This window comes from Salvelinus fontinalis, chromosome 6 (assembly GCF_029448725.1).
Source record: "Salvelinus fontinalis isolate EN_2023a chromosome 6, ASM2944872v1, whole genome shotgun sequence".
Lineage (NCBI taxonomy): Eukaryota > Metazoa > Chordata > Actinopteri > Salmoniformes > Salmonidae > Salvelinus > Salvelinus fontinalis.
In genome coordinates this window covers 199,448-222,914 of record NC_074670.1, presented here as the reverse complement: position 1 = coordinate 222,914, position 23,467 = coordinate 199,448, and the positions used below count along the sequence as shown (strand labels likewise).

The 23,467-nt window shown below is 44.8% G+C and overlaps 1 protein-coding gene across 1 annotated transcript in view; it reads left to right on the top strand.

The window, feature by feature from the left end:
• The window catches only part of snrka (SNF related kinase a), a 54,736-nt gene extending 33,397 nt beyond the window's left edge, over positions 1–21,339 (top strand). The window contains exons 4-6 of the mRNA XM_055924538.1: positions 7,750–7,962; positions 13,159–13,293; positions 16,486–21,339. Of these exons, the coding sequence (XP_055780513.1) occupies positions 7,750–7,962; positions 13,159–13,293; positions 16,486–17,896 (1,759 nt within the window). The 3' untranslated portion in view covers positions 17,897–21,339. The remainder of the gene's footprint in view (positions 1–7,749; positions 7,963–13,158; positions 13,294–16,485) is intronic.
• The last annotated feature ends 2,128 nt before the right edge of the window (positions 21,340–23,467 follow it).

Below are 23,467 nucleotides of genomic sequence, written 5' to 3'. Positions count from 1 at the left end.
CCTGTCTCTACCCATTCCAGCCTCACCCCTCCTGTCTCTACCCATTCCAGCCTCACCCCTCCTGTCTCTACCCATTCCAGCCTCACCCCCCCTGTCTCTACCCATTCCAGCCTCACCCCTCCTGTCTCTACCCATTCCAGCCTCACCCCTCCTGTCTCTACCCATTCCAGCCTCACCCCTCCTGTCTCTACCCATTCCAGCCTCACCCCCCCTGTCTCTACCCATTCCAGCCTCACCCCCCTGTCTCTACCCATTCCAGCCTCACCCCTCCTGTCTCTACCCATTCCAGCCTCACCCCTCCTGTCTCTACCCATTCCAGCCTCACCCCTCCTGTCTCTACCCATTCCAGCCTCACCCCTCCTGTCTCTACCCATTCCAGCCTCACCCCTCCTGTCTCTACCCATTCCAGCCTCACCCCTCCTGTCTCTACCCATTCCAGCCTCACCCCTCCTGTCTCTACCCATTCCAGCCTCACCCCTCCTGTGTCTACCCATTCCAGCCTCACCCCTCCTGTCTCTACCCATTCCAGCCTCACCCCTCCTGTCTCTACCCATTCCAGCCTCACCCCTCCTGCCTCAATCCTCCTGTCTCTCTCGATCTCTACTCATTCCTTACTAAGTCCTCCAGTCTCCTGTCTCTACCCATTCCAGCCTCACTCTTCTCTCAGGGGAAGAAGACAGGAAACTGCTATGGGGATATTTATAGTAACCTCCTAGTCATGCATGCTGTATCTCCACTCTCCTGGAGAATGGAGGCTTGGCTACCGTACTCTAACAGCAGGCAGGCATGGAGAGAGAGGAGAAAGGGGGGAAGAGGAGGACATATGATAGAGCAAGAAAGAAGCAAAGAAAAGAAAGCGGGAAGTGAGAGACCAAGAGAAAGAAGTGGTTTGGGAGTAATGTGCTGGTATGTAATTTTATTAATTGCACATTCCTCTGCATATGAAGACATTTTCTAGCCTATATAATGTGACATCACACACAACCAGGCCAGGCCTAGTCTATTGAATAAAATGATCATGTTGCCAAAGAAAAGAGATGAAGCACTTTACTCCATATTTCTAGAAAATGGTCATGATTTCATCTCCCCAGAAGACCGTTCCAGAGACACAACGTCTACTACGTCGGAGTAGGCCTGCAGTAGTAGGAAGATACAACAGATATCAATGTGATAGGAGTTGACGAGGACAGCAATCAAAGACTGAGTCAAATGGATTCCAGACAAACAGACAATGCACATGATCAATGAACAAAACGACTGAAAAGTACAGTGTTCCCGTCCTCTGTGATTGGCTCAATATGAAGAACATTTCCACGTCATGCTGAGAAACTCTGCGTTTTAAAATCGAATCCCCTAAAAAAAAAATGTATTTATTAAAACCAGGAATGACAAAATCAAACTCAAGGGGATAAAATGCAAAAGACCTCCTGAATTATTAATTCTGGCAAGTAAACACATTTTGGCAAAGCATGGGGGAAAGAATGGAACGGAGACAATAAATATGCTAATGAGGGAGAATAAAACCATGAATCTAGCAGTACAGCCCTGTCCCAGGTGGACCTGCTTATCTAGGAGGAAAAACACAACACTACTCAGGCCCAAATCCTAAACTGAAAGCCTCTTAGTGATCTCTTTCCATCAGGAGACGGGAGTGAGAGAGGAGAGGAGGGGGGGGGGGGAGAGGAGACGAGGGGGTGAGAGGGAGAGGGAGAGAGGAGAGGAGAGGAGACGAGGGGGGGAGAGAGAGAGGAGTGGAGAGGAGACGAGGGGGTGAGAGAGAGGAGAGGAGACGGGGGGGGGAAGGAGAGAAGACGAGATGGGGGAGAGAGAGGAGATGGGGGAGAGAGAGAGGAGACAGGAGAAGAGAGGAGAGGGGGGGAGAAGAGAGGAGACGAGAGAGGAGACTGGAGAAGAGAGGGGGGGAGGAGACGGGGGAGAGAGAGAGAGGAGTGCAAGAGGAGATAGGGGACTGATTGGCTGAGCCTAAATGAGCTAAAGGCTGTTTTGGTGGTTTCAGTCTCTTTTCCCGGACAACACATGCTCCCCCTCTGTGACTGAGTCAGGCAGGGTCAACGTGGTGTAGTCTGCTGTGCTGAGCCCTGAAGCAACCAGCCTCCCCAGTCCAATCTTTCCCTCTCCTCTCATCCTCCATAGGGGCGGCAACTCACAGAAAGGTCACTTGCCAACGGCAAATTAGCACAATGCTAACAGCCTGCCTCACCTCACAGTACAGGTCTGTTCATTAAAATCAGCCAACGCTAACTTAATTTGTTGACCTCATTATCTCAATCCTGACCCCAGAAAGTTAGACCTAGAATTATTTTACCTTTTATTTAACTAGGCAAGTCAGTTAAGAACAAATTCTTATTTACAATGACGGCCTAGGAACAGTGGGTTAACTGCCTTGTTCAAGGGCAGAACGACAGATTTTAACCTTGTCAGCTCGGGGATTCGATCTTGCAACCTATCGGTTACTAGTCCATCGCTCTAACCGCTAGGCTACCTGCCGACATATTATCAAATGTCTAATAAATCTGCTTTAGTCCATTAAAATGAGATGTGGCTTGTAATTGTTTTCTGTAGAGACCAAAGGTAAAAGCAATACAGGCCTATTCATCATCATAATAAACTCTCTGGTATGTAGAATGAGGACAACACACTGTAAGGGCCCGTAAGTTCAGCATTTCACTGTTAGTCTGTTGTTTATGAAGCATGTGACAAAATGAGATTTGGCACACAGAACGGCTAATGTCAACATGCAGATTTGGTATGTGTGATTGTGCATAGTGAGAGAGCTGTATGAATGGCCCTGGTTAAATAGATGTCTGCTCTGACTTCAGATACATTCCATGGTAAAAAATCAAAGACACTGAATTAGAGGTCGACCGATGATGATTTTTCAATGCCGATACCGATACCAATTATTGGAGGACCAAAAAAAGCTGATACCGATTAATCTGCCGATTTAAAAATAAATAAATAAAATAATAATAATAATAATAATTTATATACTTTTTTTTAATTAATTTTTTTTATATATATATTTTTTCATAACATTTATTTTATTTGTAATGATGAAAATTACAACAATACTGAATGAACACTTGTTTTAACTTTATATAATACATCAATAAAATCAATTTAGCCTCAAATAAATAATGAAACATGTTCAATTTGGTTTAAATAATGCAAAAACAAAGTGTTGGAGAAGAAAGTATAAGTGCCATGTAAGAAAGCTAATGTTTAAGTTCCTTGCTCAGAACATGAGAACATATTAAAGCTGGTGGTTCCTTTTAACATGATTCTTCAATATTCACAGGTAAGAAGTTTTAGGTTGTAGTTATTATAGGACTATTTCTCTCCATACGATTTGTATTTCATATACCTTTTGACCTGCTGGATGACCTGCTGGAGACCTGCTGGAGGTCATTTTGCAGGGCTCTGGCAGTGCTCCTCCTGCTCAAAGGCGGAGGTAGCGGTCCTGCTGCTGGGTTGTTGCCCTCCTACGACCTCCTCCATGTCTCCTGATGTACTGGCCTGTCTCCTGGTAGCACCTCCATGCTCTGGACACTACGCTGACAGACACAGCAAACCTTCTTGCCACAGCTCGCATTGATGTGCCATCCTGGATGAACTGCACTACCTGAGCCACTTGTGTGGGTTGTAGACTCCGTCTCATGCTACCACTAGAGTGAAAGCACCGCCAGCATTCAAAAGTGACCAAAACATCAGCCAGGAAGCATAGGAACTGAGAAGTGGTATGTGGTCACCACCTGCAGAACCATTCCTTTTTTGGGGGTGTCTTACTAATTGCCTATAATTTCCACCTTTTGTCTATTCCATTTGCACAACAGCATGTGAAATTTATTGTCAATCAGTGTTGCTTCCTAAGTGGACAGTTTGATTTCACAGAAGTGTGATTGACTTGGAGTTACATTGTGTTGTTTAAGTGTTCCCTTTATTTTTTTGAGCAGTGTATATTGAAAAAACATACTTTACGATGATATGGTCACATGTATCAAATAAAATCAAAGCCGGAGATATTAGTTGCCTATAACGGCAGCTAAACAGAAGGCAAATCCAGGTCCCTCTTCACGCTCTCCAGAAAACAAGAAATGGGGGACACGTCATACAAAGAGCTTGTATCCCACTTCAGACCAAGATAAACACTAAATTTCTTCTCTCACCTCCTCTTGACATCCAGGGGAAGGTCTATGAAGTGCACGTATACTAATACGTATCATGCCCATTTATAGGCAGGAAGTAGAACAGAGCCTCTATTTCAGACTTTCCACTTCCTGGTCAAGAAGTTTGTGCCAAATGAGTTCTGTTTTACTCACAGATATAATTCAAACGGTTTTAGAAACTAGAGAATGTTTTCTATCCAATAGTAATAATATGCATATTGTATGAGCAAGAATTGAGTACGAGGCCGTTTGAAATGGGCACCTTTTATCTGGCTACTCAATACTGCCCCTGCAGCCCAAATAGGTTAACCCACCGTTTCTAGGCTGTCATTGAAAATAAGAATGTGTTCTTAACTGACTTGCCTAGTTAAATAAAGGTGGTGGGGGAACGGCCAAATCTGTATTTTTGGACACCGATTTCTGATTGTTATGAACTTGAAAGCGGCCCTAATTAATCGGTCGACCTCTAATATATATAAAAAATATGGTATAGGCTAGTATAGTGCTTTTCCAGACCCTCAAAGCTTTACATCGTTATGGTGAGGCTCACCTTATCCACCATTATATGTGCTTAAAGGAAAAATATGCATTTCCTAAAAATGTTTACTTATAAAGGTATTATATTGACCTTTACCTATTGATTCTTGAAGAATATAACTCGTAAATGCCTCATGAGTTCAACTGTCGTACCCCATCAGAACCCAAAATATAAGCTTGTTTTACGCCAATGTTTGCAAACAATGTAAACGCACTATATAGCCTCAAACCATGGTTAAAACTATAATTTTGATATCATGGTGAGTCCTTGCATCCATAGCGCTTTCTATGAATTTGAGTGGTTACATTTTTTTTCAGCCCCATCCCTAAGCTTTTTACCGAAACGGGGGCATGGAAAATGCTTTATTGTTTAAACTGCGGATTGCTGCTATAACTGTCACTTTAAATGTTAGTAAATTTACTGTACAGCAGTGGATGCTTTCCAGCATAGAGGTGTGATGGAGGACCGTTTCTATGTGTTAAAAACTGGGTGGTTTGAACCCTGAATGCTGATTGGCTGACAGCCTTGGTATAATCAGACCGTATACCACGGGTATGACAAAACATTTTTACTGCTCCAATTACGTTTGTAACCAGTTTATAATAGCAATAAGGCACCTCGGGGGTTTGTGGTATATGGCCAATATACCACGGCTAAGGGCTGCATTGCATCGTGCATAAGAACAGCCCTTAGCCGTGGGATATTGGCCATATACCACACCCCCTCAGGCCTTATTGATAAAATTGATGGATAGATCTAAATAGCCTAGTTGGCTGCTGAGATTAGAAGTAATAAATGGTGTCCTGGATGATCCCTGCGCCACATGGCAGCAGTACAGTAAAGTGTTGTAATGAACAACATGGCTACCTGCCTCTAGGTAGACAGGGTTGTGACGGTCATGGAATTTTGGATGGTAATTGGCCAGCCAAATGACCGCGGTTCTCCTCTACTTTGCTCCTGACTGCCATCTGTCTCAGCTGTTCATAAAAATAAAAAAAATATACAATGCCATCAAAGTATTCACACTCCTTGACTTATTCCACATTTTGTTGTGACAGCCTGAATTCAAAATGGATAAAATTCCCAATAATGACAAAGTGAAAACATGTTACATTTTTGCAAATGTATTGAAAATTAAATTGAAAATTAAATACAGACATCAAATTTACATAAGTATTCACACACCTGAGTCAATACATGTTAGAATCACCTTTGGCAGCGACTATAGCTGCGAGTTTTTCCTGAGTAAGTCTCTAACAGTTTTGCACACCTGGATGGAACAATATTTGCACATCATTCTATTTTTTAAGTCTTCAAGTTCTGTCAAGTTTTTTGTTGATCATTGACAGCCATTCAGTCTAAAGTGATTAAGTCAATACTGTAACTAGGCCACTCAGGAACATTCAATGTCATCTTGGTAAGCAACTCCAGTGCATATTTGACCTTGGTTTTTCGGTTATTACTGCTGAAAGGTGAATTTGTGTTTGTGTCTGTTGGAAAGCAGACTGAACCAGGATTTTGTCTGTTTAGCTCTATTCCTTGTATTTTATTTATCCTTAAACTCCCTAGTCCTTGCCACCACCATGCTTGAAAATATGGAGTTAGTACTCAGTTATGTTGTTTTGGATTGGCCCCAAACATAATGCTTTGTATTCAGGACATAAAGTTAATTTCTTTGCCACATGTTTTACAGTATTACTTTGGTCCCCCTTTGCAAACAACAGGATTCATATTTTTATATATTTTTATTCCGTACAGGCTTCCTTCTTTTCACTCTGTCAATTAGGTTAGTATTGTGGAGTAATTACGATGTTGTTGATCCATCCTCCGTTTTCTCTTATGACAGCCATTTAAACTCAAACTGTTTTAAAGTCACCATTGGCATCATGGTGAAATCCTTGAGTGGTTTCCTTCCTCTCCGGCAACTGAGTTAGGAAGGACACCTGTATCTTCGTAGTGACTGGGTGTATTGATACACCATCCAAAGTTGAATGAATAACTTCACCATGATCAAGGAATATTCTGTTTGTTTTTGATTTTTTACCAATAAGTGTGCTTCCTTGCGAGGCATTGGAAAACCTCCCTGGTGTTGAGTCTGTTAGAAATTTGTAGAACATTTCTAAAAACAATTCCACTTTGACATTATGGGGTATTGTGTGTAGGCCAGTAACACACAATTGCAATTTAGCCTAATCCATTTTAAATTAAGGCAGTAACACACCAAAATGTGGAATAAGTAAATGGGTGTGAATACTGTAGAAAACATTCAGAACACCTGCTCTTTCCATGACAGACTGACGAGGTGAAAAGCTATGAGCCCTTATTGGTGTCACTTGTTAAATCCACTTCAAATCAGTGTAGATGAAGGGGAGGAGACAGGTTAAAGAATGATGTTTCAGCTTTGAGACATCGATTGTGTATGTGTGTCATTCAGAGGGTGACTGGACAAGACAATAATTAAGTACTGTTGAACAGGTTATGGTAGTAGTTGCCAGGCGCACCGGTTTGTGTCAAGAACTGCAACGTTGCTGGGTTTTTCAAGCTCAACAGTTTCCCGTGTGTATCAAGAATGGTCCACCACCCAAAGGACATCCAGCCAACTTGACACAACTGTGGTTAACATTGGAGTCAACATGGGTCAGCATCCCTTTGGAACGCTTTTGACATGCCTTACGAATTGAGGCTGTTTTGAGGGCGGGGGGGGGGGGGGGGGGGGGGGGGGTAAATCTCAATATTAGGAAGGTGTCCTGAATGTTTTGGAAACTCAGTGTATATCATGACTGTCTTCATCCATAACTTGGATATATGGTAGTTGTGCCAGCCCAGGGAATGCTGTGGTCGTTTGCAATGTAACTAACATGGTGCCCTCTCTTTTCTTCCTCTGTTTTTGCCTCTGTCTCTCTCTCAATGCAATTCAATGAGCTTTATTGGCATGATAAAACATCTTACATTACCAGAGCAAACCTATAAGAGCAATTTCAATCAATGATGACAAAAACAATGAATACTTTTTCCTCTCTCTAGTCTGGTAGGCCGGATGCTGCAGCGGGACCCAAAGGGACGTGCGTCTCTGGAGGAGATAGAGAGCCATGCCTGGCTGCAGGGCGTGGACCCGTCCCCAGCCACCAAGTTCAACACCCCCCTGGTGTCTCATAAGAGCCTGTCTGAGGATGAGCACAACGGGATCATACAGCGCATGGTGCTGGGGGACATCGCAGACCGAGAGCCCATAGTAGAGTAAGTTAACACACATACATAGACATAAACTCAGCAAAAAAAGAAATGTCCTCTCACTGTCAAATACGTTTGTCAGCAACTTAACATGTGTAAATATTTGTATGAACATAACAAAGTTCAACAACATAATCTGAACAAGTTCCACAGACATGTGACTAACAGAAATGGAATAATGTGTCCCTGAACAAAGGAGGGGTCAAAAGTAACAGTCAGTGTCTGGTGTGGCCACCAGCTGCATTAAGTACTGCAGTGCATCTCCTCCTCATGAACTGCACCAGAATTTCCACTTCTTGCTGTGAGATGTTACCCCAGTCTTCCAACAAGGCACCTGCAAGTTCCCGGTCATTTCTGGGGGGAATGGCCCTAGCCCTCACCCTCCGATCCAACAGATCCCGGACCTGCTCAATGGGATTGAGATCCGGGCTCTTCGCTGGCCATGGCAGAACACTGACATTCTTGTTTTGCTGGAAATCACGCACAGAACGAGCATAGTGGCATTGTCATGCTGGAGGGTCATGTCAGGATGAGCCTGCAGGAAGGGTACCACATGAGGGAGGGGGATGTCTTCCCTGTAATGCACAGCGTTGAGGTTGCCTGCAATGACAACAAGCTCAGTCCGATGATGCTGTGACACACTGCCCCAGACCATGACGGACCCTCCACCTCCAAATCGATCCCGCTCCAGAGTACAGGCCTCAGTGTAACGCTCATTCCTTTGACCATAAAACCAGAATCCGACCATCGCCCCTGGTGAGACAAAACCGCGACTCGTCAGTGAAGAGCACTTTTTGCCAGTCCTGTCTGGTCCAGCGACGGTGGTTTTGTGCCCATAGGCTACACTGTTTAGGCCTGCCTTACAACAGGCCTACAAGCCCTCAGTCCAGCCTCTCTCAGCCTATTGCGGACAGTCTGAGCACTGATGGAGGGATTGTGCGTTCCTAGTGTAACTCGGGCAGTTGTTGCCTTCCTGTACCTGTCCCACAGGTGTGATGTTTGGATGTACCAATCCTGTGCAGGTGTTGTTACATGTGGTCTGCCACTGTGAGGACGGTCAGCTGTCCATCCTGTCTCCCTGTAGCGCTGTCTTAGGCGTCTCACAGTACGGACATTGCAATTTATTGCCCCGACCACATCTGCAGTCATGCTTCCTTGCAGCATGCCTAAGGCACGTTTACGCAGATGAGCAGGGACCCTGGGCATCTTTCTTTTGGTGTTTTTCAGAGTCAGTAGAAAGGCCTCTTTAGTGTCCTAAGTTTTCATAACTGTGACCTTCATTGCCTACTGTCTGTAAGCTGTTAGTATCTTAACGACCGTTCCACAGGTGCATGTTCATTCATTGATTATGGTTCATTGAACAAGCATGGGAAACCGTATTTAAACCCTTTACAATGAAGATCTGTGAAGTTATTTGGATTTTTATGAATTATCTTTGAAAGACAGGGTCCTGAAAAAGGGACGTTTCTTTTTTTGCTGAGTTTATGTATAGGTATACAAACATGTGCCTATACTAGGGCTGTTACGGTGACCGTATTACCGCCACACCGACGGTCAAATCCGACGGTACTCAGGGCTCTATTGTCCCTCCATCAGGTCCTAATGGCCTGGTACTCAGGGCTCTATTGTCCCTCCATCAGGTCCTAATGGCCTGGTACTCAGGGCTCTACTGTCCCTCCATCAGGTCCTACTGGCCTGGGACTCAGGGCTCTACTGTCCCTCCATCAGGTCCTAATGGCCTGGGACTCAGGGTTCTATTGTCCCTCCATCAGGTCCTAATGGCCTGGTACTCAGGGCTCTACTGTCCCTCCATCAGGTCCTAATGGCCTGGGACTCAGGGTTCTACTTTAACTCCATCAGGACCTAATGGCCTGGTACTCAGGGCTCTATTGTCCCTCCATCAGGTCCTAATGGCCTGGGACTCAGGGCTCTATTGTCCCTCCATCAGGTTCTAATGGCCTGGGACTCAGGGTTCTACTTTAACTCCATCAGGACCTAATGGCCTGGTACTCAGGGCTCTATTGTCCCTCCATCAGGTCCTAATGGCCTGGGACTCAGGGCTCTATTGTCCCTCCATCAGGTCCTAATGGCCTGGGACTCAGGGTTCTACTTTAACTCCATCAGGACCTAATGGCCTGGTACTCAGGGCTCTATTGTCCCTCCATCAGGTCCTAATGGCCTGGTACTCAGGGCTCTACTGTCCCTCCATCAGGTCCTAATGGCCTGGGACTCAGGGCTCTACTGTCCCTCCAACAGTTTTGACTGGCCACTATTTAAAAGAAGATCCCAGCTTTCTCCTGCTGCTAGGTTTATTGCTCAATTCTTAAAATGAAGCACATTAATCCTCTTTCCAACCGGTGTAGTCTACCTGGTCTACATAGGCGTGGTGTGAGTAGCACATTAATCCTCTTTCTAACCGGTGTAGTCTACCTGGTCTACATAGGCGTGGTGTGAGTAGCACATTAATCCTCTTTCCAACCGGTGTAGTCTACCTGGTATACATAGGTGTGGTGTGAGTAGCACATTAATCCTCTTTCTAACCGGTGTAGTCTACCTGGTCTACATAGGCGTGGTGTGAGTAGCACATTAATCCTCTTTCCAACCGGTGTAGTCTACCTGGTCTACATAGGCGTGGTGTGAGTAGCACATTTTCACCATAAAAGTGCACCTTTATGAATAACAGGCATCTTATATAAGTCTGCAAATGCAATGATGCATGGAATGCTTTATTATAATGTGATGAGTGGATTGGATAGTCATAGGCTAATAATATAACTCAATCACTGTTTGCAAAAAATACAAAGGTTGAATGAATGACTGAGTGCATATAGTGTAGAGTAGGCCTAGGCTATATCAGATAGGTTTCTTCTTTGTATGGGAAAAATGTGGTCTTCTATAAACACATTTCATACAATTTTATTACACTTTATATGACTGGAGACATTAGCAGAATCTTTTTTAATTTGACAAATTACAGAGTAGCCTATTCTGCTGACACTGAGGAACAATCAATTAAAACGACATTGTCCATTTTTAATAGGCCTACTAGCAGGGGAGACGAATAGAATGTGACGTCCATCTAAACTGGAGCAGGAAACTGTTGTCCAATAACTAACTTTAAAGTAGCACTGACCCGACAATGATAAATAGTCAATCTGCACAATGTGCACTCACCGGACATATTGCTTTGCTCTCTGCTGGTGCCAATAAAATAGACTATACTGTTGTTCGCTCAATTAAGTTGAGAATTTTGATAACTAAAGGACAAATGAGTATTTTCCTCATCTTCTCTTTACAGCGATAACAATTTGTTTTCCAATCTGTTTTCCCGCGGTTGTATTTAGAATATTGCGATATGCCTGGCTTGGCCTCTACTTTTCAGACAGTCGCAACTCAACAATAATCTGCCCTAATTGCGCACGCTGCCTTTCCTTCCAGCTGTAGGCAATACGGTTTAGAACAATCCACCTTTTTTTCTTTTTTTTTGCTAATTATCTTCTTTGGCCAAATCATGATTACATTTTTTTTATTTAACCAGGTAGGCCAGTTGAGAACAAGTTCTCATTTACAGCTGTGACCTGGCCAAGATAAAGCAAAGCAGTGCGACAGTAGCCTATTTGAATGATTAGATTTATTTCTGTATAGACGAGGTAAGGCTAATTAGGCTATATAGTTTTGGCAATTCTATTTACTTTAGAGAAAGCTTCCCCAAGCCGCACGTAGCCTCCATTCCGCTGTTCCAGTGCAGGCTATGGATTACATTTAGGTTTTTTGTGTGCCTTCTAAATCAAAAATAAATCCACATATATTAGTAGGCTGTATGTAAAGACCAGATTAAATTGAGAATAGTCTGATGGATGAGAATATTATCAAGAGCTTGTAAAATTGTGAATGAGAGACTGATGAAGTGTGTGCAGCCTGTGCAAGAAACAGAACAGAGCTCATGCCTTTCATGTAACTTTTTTCAAATCATTAGTCGCATCATGCAGTCTTTAAAATGTACAAACATTAGGCTATATGTTTAGATTTTTTATATCATAGCTAAAGTCTCATAAATAACTCTAAATGAAGCATATAGCAGGACCTGTTTCTTTGTTAACCGCTCAACACAGAATGGCTGCATGAGCACACTCCCTTGGAGAAAATATCCTTTCTATTTTATTCAGCTAAACAAGTTTATGTTAATTAACGGTCAGTTACCATGAGACCAACAGTTATTTGCATGACAATCACCAGATGACAAAATTGAATGACCGCCACAGACCTAACCTACACACACACAATTGCAGATGGCCGTTAATCTTCTGCAAGTGACAAGGTATTTGACACACTGCATTTTGCATTGACCGACTGTGCAATTTGCTGGGGAGGCATGAATAATGTTCCTTAGTTTGCTCTTCATTTGTCCTTTTCATATTGCGGGTTCTGCAACCCACCAAAGCTGTTTCTGTGTCACGCTCACCACTAACATCAGTATTACTAACGCATATAACTGAACCTGAACATCTGAGGGGACTCAGTCAGCAGATAAGAGACCAGAGTGTTGAACTGTAGCATGTGAACCCAACAGCAGCCCTCCCTTAGCCTCCTACCCTGAACATGAATCATGGATGTGATTTGAAACACACATACTGGCTCCACTTTAAAGCAGCAGGGCCGCTGCCAGCTGTGTTTCACCGACACACACTGGCCTTCTTTATTACCCCTGTCTGAAGGAAGGGCTTTACTGGTGATGAGGAGAGAGCAGAGGGATACAGGGAGTCTTGAGTATACGCCAGAGGATTTATCCCCACTTCCCAGGCATTCAAGAGATTGTCCCGCTGAAGCCCCCATCTCCCACTTGACAGACAGACATTTACATTCTCACACACACCACAGCACTTGGCTGAGGATTTCACTTGATTGTACATTAACACAGCGTAGAGTAATCTCAGAGGCTGTCGAGGGACGTGAACCAGCCATCTACTGTCATTGACTCCAGAGGGGTTAGAGGGCAACGAAAGGTTAGAACCTGTTATGTTGCTTTGTTTACATTTTAGATGCGTCAAATGGCTTCTTTAAATGCCGACGTGATTGGGTTTGCTCTGCGGTGACTCGTCTGTTGACATACCGTACTTGTCTCTCGTGTGTGGGTGTGTAACCCTCTCTTGGCCTTCTCTCCCAGCCTGTCCTAACATGTTCTGTCCATGGTGTTTGTTCCAGAGCCCTGGAGACCAACAAGTACAACCACATCACTGCCACCTACTTCCTGCTGGCTGAGAGGATCCTGAGAGAGAAACAGGAGAAGGAGGTCCAGACACGCTCCTCCAGCCCCAGCAACATCAAGGCCCAGTTCAGGTGACACACACATACCGTTGAAGTCGGAAGTTTACATACACTTAGGTTGGCATCATTAAAACTTGTTTTTCAACCACTCCACACATTTCTTGTTAACAAGCTATAGTTTTGGCAAGTCGGTTAGGACATCTACTTTGTGCATGACACAAGGAATTTTTACAATTATTTACAGATTATTTCACTTATAATTCACTGTGTCACAATTCCAGTGGGTCAGAAGTTTACATACACTAAGTTGACTGTGCCTTTAAACAGCTTGGAAAAGTCCAGAAAATGTCATGACTTTATAAGCTTCTGATAGGCTAGTTGACATCATTTGAGTCAATTGGAGGTGTACCTGTGGATGTATTTCAAGGCCTACCTTCAAACTCAGTCCCTCTTTGCTTGACATCATGGGAAAATCAAAAGAAATCAGCCAAGACCTCAGGGGGGAAAAATAGTAGACCTCCACTAGTCTGGTTCATCCTTGGGAGCAATTTCCAAATGCCTGAAGGTACCACGTTCATCTGTACAAACAATAGTACGCAAGTATAAACACCATGCAGCCGTCTAGGTCACTCCAAAGCAGCCGTCATACCGCTCAGGAAGGAGACGCATTCTGTCTCCTAGAGATGAACGTACTTTGATGCAAAAAGTGTAAATCAATCCCAGAACAACAGGAAAGGCTCTTGTGAAGATGCTGGAGGAAACGGGTGCAAAAATATCCATATCCACAGTAAAACGAGTCCTATATCGACATAACCTGAAAGGCCGCTCAGCGAGGAAGAAGCCACTGCTCTAAAACCGCCATTAAAAAATCCAGACTACGGTTTGAAACTGCACATGGGGACAAAGATCGTACTTTTTGGAGAAATGTCCTCTGGTCTGATGAAACAAAAATAGAACTGCTTGGCCATAATGACCATCGTTATGTTTGGAGGAAAAAGGGGGAGGCTTGCAAGCCGAAGAACACCATCCCAACCGTGAAGCACGGGGGTGGCAGCATCATGTTGTGGGGGTGCTTTGCAGCAGGAGGGACTGGTGCATTTCACAAAATAGATGGCATCATGAGGAAGGGAAAATTATGTGGATATATTGAAGCAACATCTCAAGATATCAGTCAGGAACTTAAAGCTTGGTCGCAAATGGACAATGACCCCAAGCATACTTCCAAAGTTGTGGCAAAATGGCTTATGGACAACAAAGTCAAGGTATTGGAGTGGCCATCACAAAATCTTGACCTCAATCCTGTAGAAAATTTGTGGGAAGACCTGAAAAAGCATGTGCGAGCAAGGAGGCCTACAAACCTGACTCAGTTACACCAGCTATATCAGGAGGAATGGGCCAAAATTCACCCAACTTATTGTGGGAAGCTTGTGGAAGGCTACCCGAAATGTTTAACCCAAGTTAAACAATTTAAAGGCAATGCTACAAAATACTAATTGAGTGTATGTCAACTTCTGACCCACTGGGAATGTGATGAAATAAATAAAAGCTGAAATCAATCATTCTCTCTACTATTATTCTGACATTTCACGTTCTTAAAATAAAGTTATGATCCTACCTGACCTAAGACAGGGATTTTTACTAGGATTAAATGTCAGGAATTGTGAAAAACTGAGTTTAAATGTATTTGGCAAAGGTGTATGTAAACTTCCGAATTCAACTGTACATACATGTGACGCATACACACACACACACGTGTGATGCATACACACAACACCAAAACTATCCCCTCCGGATGAAACCCACCAGAACCAACCACCACGCAACACCAATGCCTGTTTAATAGCCTGCTACACAAACTCATCCATTTATTGGGGCCATTCAGATTGTCATAATGACGACGACTCAATGACTAGGAGGAGGAAGCAGCCAAGGCTCTGACGGTAATTGACCTCTTATGCTTCAGTAGCTGTGGGTGCAGCTTTGCTTGGTGTCGTTGACCGTGCCTGGCATTAGGAGGAGAACCCATGCTGTCCTTTCCTCATGGTCTGGTTCCCATCCCGCCCCCTCTGGTCATGTGACAAATGTGTTTTTAAGGCAGACTGCAGTAAATGCTTTGGAGTGACCTAGAAAAGGGAAGTCTGGCTTTGATATTCCAAGAGAGAAGCAGAGAGAGGGAGCGAGACACTCCTTTTGGAGGAAGAAGAGAGGAGAGATCAAACGCATGCAGGCTAAAGCTGCTCCCTCCTGGCCTGCTCGCTGGAACCCATTTGACCAGAAACCCATTGCCAAACAGGTGCTCGGAGTGAAAAGGCCCAATTTTTATCTCCTGGGTCGTGTTCCCCTGGGTGCAGGAGCAGAATGTGAGCCAAATCCACTAATGTCTGGTGCAGCAGTACAGGTTTCTACTGCACTTCTACTGGCCTGCGCTCCTCCGTTCACTGCACTTTGTTTTTGAGGGTTGTACCGTTCGCTATTTTAACACAGAAACACTGTCAGCGTGTGGCATCAGGCAACATGGCATCATAACAGAAAAAAATAACATTCTGATAGTGGTTCAATTATTTTTAGGAATAACAACAGTCTACTGTTTATCATGCATGCACATGTCAGTTTATATATGCCCAAAACAGTGACCTGGACAAGAGGGCGAATGCTAAGTGTGTTAGCATAGTGCCCCCGCGCTCTCTCTCTCTGTGCCATCGTGGGCTGAAGCTGAGCTTCATCAGGTAGTTGGCTTCAGGGATTGTCTGTGAGAGTGAATGGAGTCTGAGCGGTGTCACACAGCTAAGGTGTGTGTCAGAGATTCTACTGTAGTTACGCCTTTTGAAAGCCTGGCTGAATTAACTAGGATGGTAGCAGAGCAGCACTAAGGGCCCCGTGGCGACCCGACCCAGCCTCCACCGCCATGCAACAGCGTGGAGGGTTACACATGCACCCGGCAGCCAGGACTACCATGGGATTAATTGTGTTAGATTGCGTGCCGCTGGGACGTGCCCGGGCTCCGTCGAGAGGGATCCCCAGCGCTCTGTTCTGTTTGTTTTCTCGCTCTGCCATGTCAACAAGGACCTTCTACATTAGAAGAATGTTGACTCACTGAGCTGTTCAGTCAGGTTCAGCAGTTCAGTTCAGGATTACACATGAATCATCTGACCTCATTCTAAGATCATACTGTTTATTTTATCCTGACTCTATATAAAGTCATTGCAGCGTATACTAACCAGGGGAATAGTTTGGGTAACTCTGGTCTGCTCTCTGCTCTTCCAGGCAGTCCTGGCCGACGAAGATTGACATGCATCAGGACATCGAGGACAGTCTGGCAGCCTCCTCCATCTGCCACGCTGGTGGTCCCCAGTCCCCCGCCCGCAGCGCTGAGAACCTTCTCAACGGACACCGCACCAAAGGCCTGCTGGAGCTCCGCCGGGACGAGAGCAACGCAGGGGCCTCCGGTGCCCCTGCCCCCGTTTCTGGGCCCCCTAGAGCTGGGGCCACGGCCCCCACACCCTCCACCTCCTCAGCCAAGCAGCACAGCTGCCTGTTCAGGGTGGAGGAGGATGAAGAGGAGGAAGAGGACCCGTCCCCTCTGTCCACCCAAGTGATCCTGCGTCGCAAGGCTCCATCTATCACCAACCGGCTGACCTCCAGGAAGAGCGCCCCGGTCCTCAACCAGATCTTTGAGGAGGAGGGTGAGTCAGACGACGACTTCGATATGGACGAGGGGCTGCCACCCAAACTCAGCCGGCTAAAGATGAACATCGCAGCGGCCGGGTCGCCGGGCACCACTCAGAAACGCTATCACCGCCGCAAGAGCCAAGGCCGTGGCTCGTCCTGCTCCAGCTCAGAGACCAGCGACGACGACTCCGAGAGCCACCGCCGGCGTCTGGACAAGGACACAGGCTTCACCTACAGCTGGAACCGCAGGGACAGCAGTGAGGGCCCACCTGGAAACTCAGGGGGAAATGGTGGAGGGAGCAGTGGAGGGCAGAGTAAACCCCCCGGGGAGGGGGGAAGCTCAGGACCAGACAGGGGCAGTCCTCCTGGAGGGGGAGGTGGGGGGAGTAGTGACAATGGAGGGAGTGGTGGTAGTGGGGGAGGTGGTGGTAAGGGACAGGGTTCCCCCTCAAGTTGTTCTAACGGCAGCAGTAACCACTCGTCTTCAGGCTCAGGGTCCACGCGGAGACACTGTGCCTCCCGCAGCCCCGGGGCAGCAGAGCTGGTGGAGAGCCTGAAGCTCCTGAGCCTGTGTCTCAGCTCCCAGTTACAGCACAGGGGGAGAAGTGGAGGCCCCGGCCTGGCAGGGGGGATGGGCCAGTTCATCATAGACCCTCAGAACCTGTCCAATAGTCTGTCCAGTAGCCTGTCAGCTGGCAGCGTCAAGACACAGGAGAGGTCCTCTTGGAAGATGTGCATCGGCTCCAACGGCAGCTTGGACCTGGAGTTAGACACCATCGCTCTGCCCACCACCGCTGTCAACAGTCCAAGGACATACACAGACCAAACGGCAGCAGCACTTAGCGAACTGGCCCTGGCCACCAAGGAGAATAACAAGCTGAACAAGCTGAAAAATAATGTTCTCCAGCTACCTCTGTGTGAAAAGAGCATCTCTGTGAACATCCAGCGCAGCCCTAGAGAAGGGCTCCTGTGTACCTCTCAGGCCAGCTGCTGCCAGGTCATATGACACACACTCCCTGGCGCCCTCTGACACCACTCTGCCAGTCCAATCTGTCCAACCACAGTCACCGCTGTAGCATACGTCTGACCTCAGAACACCTCACCATCAAAACCTGCCTTCTGCTGTTGTCTTAAAAGATGACACTTTTTATTGTTTTTGTTTGTTCACTAGGACCTATGAGCTGCATGCTGCAGGGAATTCTTTTGTTTCTGCTACATCACTAGCTCCCCCGGGAATGAGGTAACACAACTAAACTCAATTCTAAGGTGAGTTGGGGTGTTGATGAGCTGAGGTAACAGAACTTGAACTAAATTGTAAGGTGAGTTGGGGTGTTGATGTAAACATAAATATGGATGTGGGTTTGATTTTCGATTAACTATATTTTGGGGTACAAAATAGCAAACTTTTAACAGTGGGTAAGTAGTAGCACGTGATAGTAAAAGGGTAAGCACTTAAATTCGATTATTGATCTACTGTCTACTAAGTAAAGGGTATGCTGGGAGAGATAGAGGAGGACAAGACAGAGATACCTGTCTTCATACAGCTGGGAGAGATAGAGGAGGACAAGACAGAGATACCAGTCTTCATACAGCTGGGAGAGATAGAGGAGGACAAGACAGAGATACCAGTCTTCATATAGCTGGGAGAGATAGAGGAGGACAGGACAGAGATACCAGTCTTCATACAGCTGGGAGAGGTAGAGGAGGACAGGACAGAGATACCAGTCTTCATACAGCTGGGAGAGGAGAACAGGACAGAGATACCAGTCTTCATACAGCTGGGAGAGATAGAGGAGGACAGGACAGAGATATCAGTCTTCATACAGCTGGGAGAGGTAGAGGAGGACAGGACAGAGATACCAGTCTTCATACAGCTGGGAGAGGTAGAGGAGAACAGGACAGAGATACCAGTCTTCATACAGCTGGGAGAGATGGAGGAGGACAGGACAGAGATACCAGTCTTCATACAGCTGGGAAAGATGGAGGAGGACAGGACAGAGATACCAGTCTTCATACAGCTGGGAGAGATAGAGGAGGACAGGACAGAGATACCAGTCTTCATACAGCTGGGAGAGATAGAGGAGAACAAGACAGAGATACCAGTCTTCATACAGCTGGGAGAGATAGAGGAGGACAGGACAGAGATACCAGTCTTCATACAGCTGGGAGAGATAGAGGAGAACAAGACAGAGATACCAGTCTTCATACAGCTGGGAGAGATAGAGGAGAACAGGACAGAGATACCAGTCTTCATACAGCTGGGAGAGATAGAGGAGAACAAGACAGAGATACCAGTCTTCATACAGCTGGGAGAGGAGAACAGGACAGAGATACCAGTCTTCATACAGCTGGGAGAGGAGAACAGGACAGAGATACCAGTCACCATACATGGTCCTGGAGGAAGGGAAGTAACCTGTAACCTTCATGTTGATATAAGCTCCTGCCATGCAGTCTTAAAACACAACGACCAACTGAGACAAACTTGGTAACTTCTAGAGATGTTTTAATTTGATTCATTGATGAACCTCCATTTTACAGCGACAGTGACCTACTGTCTGAAACATTATTTCACTTTGATATTGCACACAGACAATCTGTTTTATGTTAGTATTTTTAAGTGTATGGAATTAAAGATGCATTTTAGATGGCTATACAGCTCTCACTGAATTGATTTTGAAGGCAACATGAATTATTGTTTCCAAACCGCTGTTTAACAAGTGCTACTTCAACACATCTGGTTTACTTTGGTGTTACTGAGAGCCAGTAACCTGGGAAAATAAGGCTTCAGCTGCGTCTTTATTCCAAGCTCAATGCAGAATACATCAACCTATTTGGGTCAAATACTACTATACTTACTATTGTATAGTGAATACAGGTAGGAGCTGCAATCTTTTAGACACTATTCTAACAGAAAGGGTCATTCATCTGTAATTATAACTACTGCTGTTCATTTGCAAATTGGGCAAAACTCCTGAAATGATTCAAAGTTCATGACGACGTGTCAAGCTGAATGTAAAGTACACTGGTAGACTAGTAGTGTATTTTCTTCCTGTGCTGGGCTTCAAGGTAGCAGGCAAGCAGACCCACACAGATTTAATGTGGTCCCGTTCACATGTTGGTCATGTCCTTGGTTGACCACCTGCCATGTTGACGTAACATCTTAGAAAATGCATTTTAAGATCAATAGAAGAGCAGGAGAATTGAAAAGAAAAATGTACTAATTAATTGAAAAGTGCATTGGGTGTCTGTATTCCAGTGGACCTGTGTGCACCCACCCACGTCTTTGCTTTGTTAGACTGTTTTACTTTCTGTTACTGTAACTGACTGGTCTTCTGACTGGCCTGGCAGGCTGGTCTTCTGACTGGCCTGGCAGGCTGGTCTTCTGACTGGCCTGGCAGGCTGGTCTTCTGACTGGCCTGGCAGGCTGGTCTTCTGACTGGCCTGGCAGGCTGGTCTTCTGACTGGCCTGGCAGGCTGGTCTTCTGACTGGCCTGGCAGGCTGGTCTTCTGACTGGCCTGGCAGGCTGGTCTTCTGACTGGCCTGGCAGGCTGGTCTTCTGACTGGCCTGGCAGGCTGGTTTGTTTGTTTTTAAAGGGTATATGTTGAGTATGTATATATGTTTTAAAAAGTTATATTTTTGAACAATCTGCTGTTTTAAAGATTATTATGTGTTGAAATGGGCCCGTGAGTCTTTCGTTGGGGACTAACATTGCAGTGTGTCACACACACCCCCACACCTTACTGGACACTGCAGGGTGAAGGTTTTACATTCAGGATTAGTGGTTCAGTAGAGCACATGCACCTTTCAGGAGAGATTCCTGTCTGTAAGCTTTAAAGGACTGGGCTTAGTAAAGAAGGAAAGAAATGGGGTTGTAGGGAGATGTGGGGATATATTTTAAGGGCATTGGCAATAAGCTACATGTTGCAGCTATCTGTAAATCAACATATTTTTGTTTTATATTTCAACCCTGTACAGCCTTAGATTGAAAGGCACCTCGGACTAAAAACTAACAGAGAAAGATATCTTGAGTATTTTTTTCTTTTTCTTTTTAAACAAAATGTCTGTAAATAGAGATGTAAATATGGTGCTCTATATTTCGAGACAGCAGAGTGAACCTTTTGGTGCATAGCTGTAAGTATAGCCTTATTAGTAATGGGTGTCTCCAAGAAAAGAACATGATTTATTCATGTCTGACCGTTGTCTTACCCAGATGGAAACAGGTGAATGACATGTGCATGTGTTATATGTTTAACATTATCCATCCAAGGACATCGAGAGCGGAAGAACCATCCACTGAATGTTACTGGACCAAACCATGTACTGGCTAAAAGAAAATGAAAATATGAAATGGCAGAATTATTAAATGTATTATTCTGTAGTTGATAACTGTTGTCAAAAGTTACATATAGCTATGGTAATATCCAAAATAAAATGTTGTGGAAAATGACGTCTTATAAATGAGTCTTGTCTTTTCTGTGCTCGTGATGCATTGATGACACGCCTGTCTCCCAAGTCTGTGTTCTGTCAGATGCAACTTCGATCACTTGTTACTAAAGGAATTGACAGAAAATAATCCATTACTCTGTACAGTGTCGATCCCAAATGTTGCTCCATAACTGTTTAACCATAACTATCTTGTCAACTATTTACCTCAGAGCTTCATCCAAGAGGTGGATCACTGATCGGTGTGCTGGTAGTTTTCCGGGTGGCCTTGCTTTTAAGATTAATCATCAGCCTAATCTCTGTTAATGTCCCAAATGGCACTCTATTCCCTATATAGTGCACTAGTTTGCATGGTCAAAAGTAGTGCACTATATAGGGAATAGGGTGCCAGTTGGGGCACATGACTTAGAAGAACTCTAATTAGAACAATCTTGGTGCATCACCATGTTCAGACTCCAGAGACTATTCCCTCCAGAGTAGAGACCAGTTAAATATGCAGGCCATAGAGCCCCTCTGCTGAAAGGTATTCTGCCAGGATTTACAACTCCTTATGCTGCTGCCAGAAGACACCAGTAACCCCTGAAGAGCAACTTCTATAGAGCTTTCACCTACAGTGCCTTCAGAAAGTATTCATACCCATTTTGTGTTGCAGCCTGAATTCAAAATATATTCAATATTTTTTCTGTCACTCATTGACATACAATACCCCATTTTATTAAATGGTAGTAAATGTATTAAATGAAATTCAGAATTCTCTGAAGTATTCACAACCCTTGAGTCAATACATTGTAGAACCGCCTTTGGCGATGATTACAGCTTTGAGTCGTCTTGGGTAGGTCTGTATCAGTTTTGCACAACTAGATTTGGGGATTTTCTCCTATTCTTCCATACACATTTTCTCAAGCTCTGTTAAGTTCGATGGAGAGCGGCGGTGAACAGCAATCTTCAAGTCTTTCCACAGATTTTCAATGGTATTCAAGTTTGGACTTTGGCTGGGCTACTCAGACTTTCACATTGTTCTGAAGCCATTCCAGTGTTGCTTTATGCTTGGGGTCATTGTCCTGTTGGGATGTAAATCTTTTTTTTAAATCCCCTTTTTCTCCCCAATTTTCGTGGTATCCAATTGTTAGTAGTTACGGTCTTGTCTCATCACTGCAACTCCTGTACGGACTCGGGAGAGGCGGAGGTCGAGAGCCATGCGTGGGACATAAATCTTTGCTCCAGTCTGTCGTTCGCGTTCTGATAAAGGATTTGCCTGTATTTGGCGCCATTCATTGTTCCCTCCTATCCTTAACAGTCTCCCAGTCCCCTACAGTCTCCCAGTCCCCTACTGCTGAAAAGCATCCCCATAGCATGGTGCCGAGCTGTGCCTGGTTTTATCCAGACAGAGATTTACATTCAGGCCAAAGAGTTAAAAATGTACCTTTATGAAAACTCCTGTCATGTGCCTTTTTCTCCGGAGTGGCTTCCTTCTGCCCACTCTCCCATAAAGCCCAGATTGGTGAAGTGCTGTAGAGACTTGTCCTTGTGGCAGGTTCTCCCATCTCAGCCAAGGACAACTCTGTAGTTCTGTCTGAGTGGTCATTGGGTTTGGTCCCTTCCCTGACCAAGGTCCTTCATGCCTGTTTGGTTGGCGGACAGCTCTTGGCAGAGTCTGGGTAGTTCCATTTTTTAAATGTTTTATTTCCCAATGATGGAGACCACTGCTCTTGGAAACTCTCTTGGAAACTTTCAACACTCTAGAACTTGTTTCATACTCTTCCCCAGATATGTCATCACAATTCTATCTCTGAGAGGTACGGACAGTTCCTTGGTACAGTTTCTGCACTGTTAACTGTGGGACCTTATAGACACGTGTGTTTCTTTCTAAATCATGGCCAAACAATTGAATTTGTCACAGGTGTCACTACAACTTGGAGTCCATCTCAAGATCAAAAGAAATTGGATGCACTAGAACTCAATTTGGAGTGTCAAAGCATAGGGGTTTGAATACTTCTGCAAATTATTGTAGATTTCTGTATTTCATTGTCAATAAATGTGCAAACATTTCTAAAAACATGTTTTAACTTTGTCATTATGACATGATCGGTGAGATTTTTCATATTTTAACATTTTGAATTCAGGTTTTAACA